Raw genomic sequence first — 5,880 nt, 5'->3', positions numbered from 1 at the left:
ACCAACAGCCCCCCCCACACCCCCGAGCCCAAAAGAGGGAGCGAGAGAGAGCAAGAGCGCAGCGGCCGGGCGGAGCGGCGGAGAGGAAGAATTAAAGCGAGCGAAGGAGGGAGGAGAGACAGAGCAGAGAGAGAGAGAGAGGAGGAAAGAGGAGGAGGAGGAGGAAAAAAAAAGCCCACAAAAACAAAGCGATCGCAGTTGATGTTGCTGCTGCAAGCTGGACTTCCAAAAACTACGGCGAGACCGACCGCTCTCCGCGCCGAGAAGAGTCTCCTCCGCTGTGCGTGTTTTTTTCCGCTGTGTGTGTAATCTTTAACCTTTTATTCATTCTTATTTTGATGGCTTTCCTGAATGGCTGACTGCGAGCTTCCCTGGACCTGGCCCCCAGACACCCGCCTCTCCTCCTTCAACTACTCTGCTGCAGATCAGCTCTAAGAGAGAGAGAGGGAGATCTTTGAAGAGATTTTTTTTTTTCTCCTCTCTCTCTCTCTCTCTCTCCCCCTCTCTCCCCCACCCCCACCACCCCTTTACTTTGCTCTCCTGGAGCCCAGACAATCGACTCGCACCTCGCCCCCCCGCACACACACCTCCATCGCCCCGTGCTTCTACACCTTCGCCGGTACCGGGAGATCCCCCCACCCCGACCCTCCTGAAAAAAAAAAAAAAAAAAAAGAGGCAAAACAACAAAAGAGAGAGGGGGAAAGAGAGAGAGAGAGAGGGGAGGACAAAAAATAAAAAGACTGCTGCAAAGCTGATCTGAAAAGCAAAGCAAACAAACTTTGAAAATAAAGGGGGAACAGGAAGTTTGGCAACGGTGTCCAATAGATATGGCAATGGTAGTCGGTGCGTGGCGAGACCCCCAGGACGATGTGCCCGGAGCTCAGGGAACGCAGCCTTCGCAAGCCCCGCCGGTGCAGGGACCCCCGGCCGGGACCCCGCACACCCCACAGACCCCGGGGCCCGGGGGCCCTCCCAGTACGCCAGCCCAGACCAACCCGCCGAGCCAGCAGAACCAAGGAGACAAGCAGCAGCAGCAGCAGCACATTGAATGTGTGGTTTGTGGGGACAAGTCTAGTGGCAAACATTATGGCCAGTTTACCTGCGAGGGTTGCAAGAGTTTCTTCAAGCGGAGTGTAAGGAGGAATCTCAGCTACACTTGTCGTGCCAACAGGAACTGTCCCATTGACCAGCACCACCGCAATCAGTGTCAGTACTGCCGCCTCAAAAAATGCCTCAAAGTTGGCATGAGACGGGAAGGTATTGGGATTTCATTTGTTTTGCAAATTTTTTTTCACTCGCTGCGTTTTGGGGTTTGTTTGCTTTTTCTTTTTTAAAATTTTTTTAATAATATATATTATTATTATTATTATTATTATTTTTAACCTCCCTACCCAAACCCCAAACCCAACCAGAACCTTTCCTCCCCCTTACCCACCCCCCTCGAATAAACCAGCCAGAAACTTTCTCGTAATGAAAGAAAGCGGTGTTGGGGAGGGTGGGCAGGGAGTCAGGGGCTCTCGCATGCTTTCTCCTGCACTCGTAATTGATTTGTGTTTGTTTTGATTTTGCTGATGGAGGTTTATTGAAAGTGGATTTTTAGTTTCACGCTGCTTAGGAGCGAGATGATGATTCTGACGTGTGGTTACTTTTCCTTCGTGTTTCCTCCTGCATGCTCAGCCTTAGCCCCTGTCCCCCGAGCAGCTCTGTGTGTGTGTCTGTCCATGTGTGTACGTACACACACACGGAGCCTCCCGAGATGCACACACACACACACATATATATATCCTCCAGCACCCTGCCTTAGATTGCAATTTTACACAGGCGGTTCAAATTACTATTACAATGGGACTCACCCTACCGAGGCTCTACAGCACTCCACTGTGGATTCCCAGCCGGATTTTTCCTCCTTTAAAAATATATATACACACACATCTCCGCGTGTGTGTGTGTGTATATACATGCTGCCGTGTGCCTGCCTTTCCTGGTTGTTATTACCTCACTTTTCTCTTCTTCCTCTTATTTTCTTGTTCCTCCGGGAGAGGCAGGAGGGGGTAGAAGGGATGGGGTGGGGGGGAAGGAGCAGCCCAGAAGTAAGTGTGGGGTACTCGGGTCTCTGCAAGTGGAGTCTTTGTGATATAAAATTAGACGGGAAATGTGAGCCTGCAGTTTTCCAGTGCGTGCTCTGTGTCTGGACGCTGCTATGTAGGTTAAGGGTGAGGGGGCTTGGGACTCGCTGGGCTCCTCTCTTTGTGTTTCTGCAAGAGTAACTAACCTTGGAATACGGGCGATAACAAATATAAATCAAGCACATTTTTAGGCGTTCTCCCTTCTTGTCGTCTCTCTGCCTCTGAGCCCTTTTTCTCTCTCCTTTTTCTCTCGCTGTCACCGTGTAAATTTATTAACAAAATGAAAGGCCCACTTTCCATGGGCAGCGGGGGAAGGTGCCTTTGGATAATGCCCTCAGCCTCACCAGGGGACCTGCCGGGGATGTTGTGGGGTGATTTCGCCTCCTTTGGTATTTTTTACGAGCGGGGGGGATACATAATAACAGCAGCAACAATGTATTCAGTGGGCGAGAAACGCGTGTGGGACCAGAGCCGGGGATTTCGAACTGAAGTGTTTCTTCCCTCTCCCCTCCTCCCTCCCCATCCCGCTCCCCCAGCCTCAAATCAATGAGCTGTTTTAGGTGTAATGAAGAAAAAACACCCGGGCACACAAAGACGTATCCTGCATCTCTTGAAGGAGGGGGTGGCGGTGGAGGGGAGGGGGGAAATAACTGGATTGTGGTGTGTTTTGGGAAGTGAGAAGCTGGGCTCCCGCAGCAGCCCTGGCCGAGCTCACAGCGTTCCTCAGCTTTTATTGTTGCTTTGACTTGACCCGAGAACTGCGGAGCATTTAACCGGGGCTGGGGCTGAACTCTGGCTGGGAAAATGCATGTTCCCCCTGAAGCTGGCCGGGTCCGGGGTCACACAGGCACGCAGAAGCACACAAAGCAGGCTGTATTTGAACCGATGGTTGCAATTCAGATATTAATAGCTGTAGTTTCTTCTCTATTTACTGCAGCGGTCCAGAGGGGCAGAATGCCACCCACACAGCCAACTCATGGTCAGTTCGCCTTGACAAATGGGGACCCTCTCAACTGCCATTCCTACCTATCCGGATATATCTCCCTTCTTCTGAGAGCAGAGCCCTACCCCACCTCCCGCTTTGGCAGTCAGTGCATGCAACCCAACAACATCATGGGCATCGAGAACATTTGTGAACTGGCAGCTAGGATGCTCTTCAGCGCGGTGGAGTGGGCCAGGAATATCCCCTTCTTCCCAGACCTCCAGATCACAGACCAGGTGGCCCTCCTGAGGCTGACCTGGAGCGAGTTATTTGTCCTCAACGCTGCCCAGTGCTCCATGCCCCTCCACGTAGCTCCGCTCCTGGCAGCTGCTGGCCTCCACGCTTCGCCAATGTCTGCTGACCGAGTGGTCGCCTTTATGGACCACATACGAATCTTCCAAGAGCAAGTAGAAAAACTGAAAGCATTGCATGTCGACTCTGCAGAATATAGCTGTTTAAAGGCCATAGTCCTCTTCACCTCAGGTAGGCGGCATTTCTTTGCTCCTTTTTTTTTTTCCTTCCCCGGGCCCCCCTTGAGAACTGTTTGCTCTTGCAAAGTGTTATTGCCTGCACCCCATCACTGCTTCCCTGGCCCCCCGAGAAACCAGCGCGGTCTCTTTCCTTTTAGGAAGCAGTGCCCTGTGGTCTCCCCTTCAGGGCCTCGGATCCGAGCATCCCGTCTTCCAGGGAGTGCAAATTAGAAAAAAATAAAATAAAAATAAAATACACACACACACAAAACTTAAAAAAAAAAAAAAAGGACAACCAAAATACAAAAATGCACCCCAACCCTAGCTGAATAATGCTGGAGACTGGGAAAGAAGGGGCCCGGGAAGAGGCACCCATTCGCCACGAGAGACTGCGCTCTTCCCATTGAAAATAATATTTTATTTAACAGTATAGCTCTGGGTTGTTGCATTTAATGACACGCATCTGAACAGCAGCAAAATCTGTTTGATGTTGTTAAATACAAGTCATCCTATCAGTGAAACCACTTTAAAAAGAGGATCATTTTATGGGCAGCCAGGAAGGGAAAAAAGCCCTGCAGGATTAAAAATTGAATTAAAAAAAAAAAAAAAAGTGAAATGCACAATGCTGAGTTTAAAATATGTTCCCTGCCATTCCATAAAATAAAATAAATCAACTTTCCAAAGAGCTGTCTCTGATTTAAACAGAATGTGGCAGTGAGCAGTTCTGTGTCATTTAAGCTAAGGGGAAAAGTTTGCATTTGTACCCAGCAGGAACTGCATAGTCCAAAGCGAGTAGCGGGTGCGAAAAGATCATTACCATAAGTAGACAGGGATAGTATGGAAAAGTAAGAGGAGGCTGAAGCTGCCGCTCCGCAGTGTAATTCCGGGGTGGCACAACCATGCCTCTCCCGAGGAAAAGACCTCGAGGTGTTTCTTAGATAATCAAAGAGGGGAGGGGGGGGGAAATATGTGTCAACTTTTGCTGCCTAGAAATAGTGCATGAGTTATAAAGCAATAATTGAGTGCGTTGTGAAATCTAATTAGCTTGCACTAGAGTTTAACCTGGGTGAGTAATAATCCTGATATTAACTCTGGAGGCTAAATTTTTTTTTTTTTCTTCTGAGGGGAAAAAAAAAAATCTGCTCGCTAATTTGTGCACTACGTTATCTCAGATCACTAACTTTAAGGCTGCATCGGCAACCCAGTGTGCTGGAGCCCTCGAAGTTTGGGGATTAAGTTTAAAAATACATATATTTCGTCTGTAACTCATTTGGACGCTTGGGAAAGTGGCCACGCGATAAACATATGAATGGAAGCAGGACCTGTAAAATAATTACTCATCGGAGTTTTTTAAAGCCTGATATCAGGAAACAGGAAAAAAATGTAGTTTATGTGGGAAAAGAAGGGCTCACAATCCGTTCCTTGTTGTGTTAAAGGGGGTCTGGGGAACGAAGTCATTTTCTGGACTTTGTCCAGGTTCTGGGTCGTGACCTAAACTTCCTTTTATATATTATTGCTTTACACATAAAAAACTTCTCCTTTTTTTTTTTTCCCTCCCCCCCAAATTACTCGTGCTAAATCCTTAGGTGATCAATGAGCAGGGCGCATCTAGCCACAGGGAGACAGGGATCCCGAGTGGGAAGGGGTGTCCGTGGGGTGCTTCTTTTATTTTTCTATCGTTTTTCTAGGATGCATTTTCCTCTCCCTCGCTCAGCGAGGATCCCACACACGCTCACATCCCTCCCCAGCCCTTGCCCAGCTCACACCCACACCGAGGAGTTTATTTCCAATCCTGCCTTTTCTCCCAAATCACTTTTTTTTTTTTTTTTTTTTTTTTTTTAGCCTTCTGAGAAAACAATCGTCCGATCCTGTCGTAACTGTTTAATTTATGACTATTTTCAAAATGTGAGGCCTGGCGTGTAAATTGCCTCCCAACTAGATAAACGTTTCTTGTTATCTGATTCTGGGGAAGATAGTCGCATGCAAAAAAATATAGGGTGATGCTTGCAGCTTCTGCAGCACCCCAATAACCTCCCCTGATGTAAAGCAGACACACATAGATGCATATAATGTTTGCTGCAGCCTCTTTTAAGAGGGGGGGTAAAAAAATCTGGGTTCTAATGACTCGCAGAATATGCATGTGTTAGCCCTGTGCCTAGGAAAGCCACAGGGAGGTCAGGTCACAACCTGTGCTCTTTCAGCACAGACGTCTCTGATTTAAAGGGAACTTATTGTATTTTAGCGTATCAGGAAAAAAAAAAAAAAAGAGAAAAAAAAAATGTCCAGACCCTATCAGGGAGTC

At 48.1% G+C, this 5,880-nt stretch overlaps 1 protein-coding gene and 1 long non-coding RNA gene across 2 annotated transcripts in view; both read left to right on the top strand.

Annotated features, from left to right (window-relative positions):
* The window catches only part of LOC108492581, a 19,399-nt gene that overhangs the window by 4,667 nt on the left and 8,852 nt on the right, over nt 1-5,880 (top strand). The window lies entirely within an intron of this gene.
* Nucleotides 7-5,561, top strand: NR2F2 (nuclear receptor subfamily 2 group F member 2). Its single transcript, XM_017805054.1, has 2 exons — nt 7-1,257; nt 3,064-5,561. The coding sequence occupies exons 1-2, from the start codon at nt 828-830 to the stop codon at nt 3,807-3,809; spliced, it is 1,176 nt and encodes a 391-aa protein (XP_017660543.1). The 5' UTR covers nt 7-827; the 3' UTR covers nt 3,810-5,561.

Source organism: Lepidothrix coronata, unplaced genomic scaffold (genome assembly GCF_001604755.1).
Source record: "Lepidothrix coronata isolate B3197 unplaced genomic scaffold, Lepidothrix_coronata-1.0 Scaffold11, whole genome shotgun sequence".
NCBI classification, from domain to species: domain Eukaryota; kingdom Metazoa; phylum Chordata; class Aves; order Passeriformes; family Pipridae; genus Lepidothrix; species Lepidothrix coronata.
The sequence above is the reverse complement of the archived record's forward strand: the minus strand, read 5'-3'. Positions and strand labels throughout refer to the sequence as shown.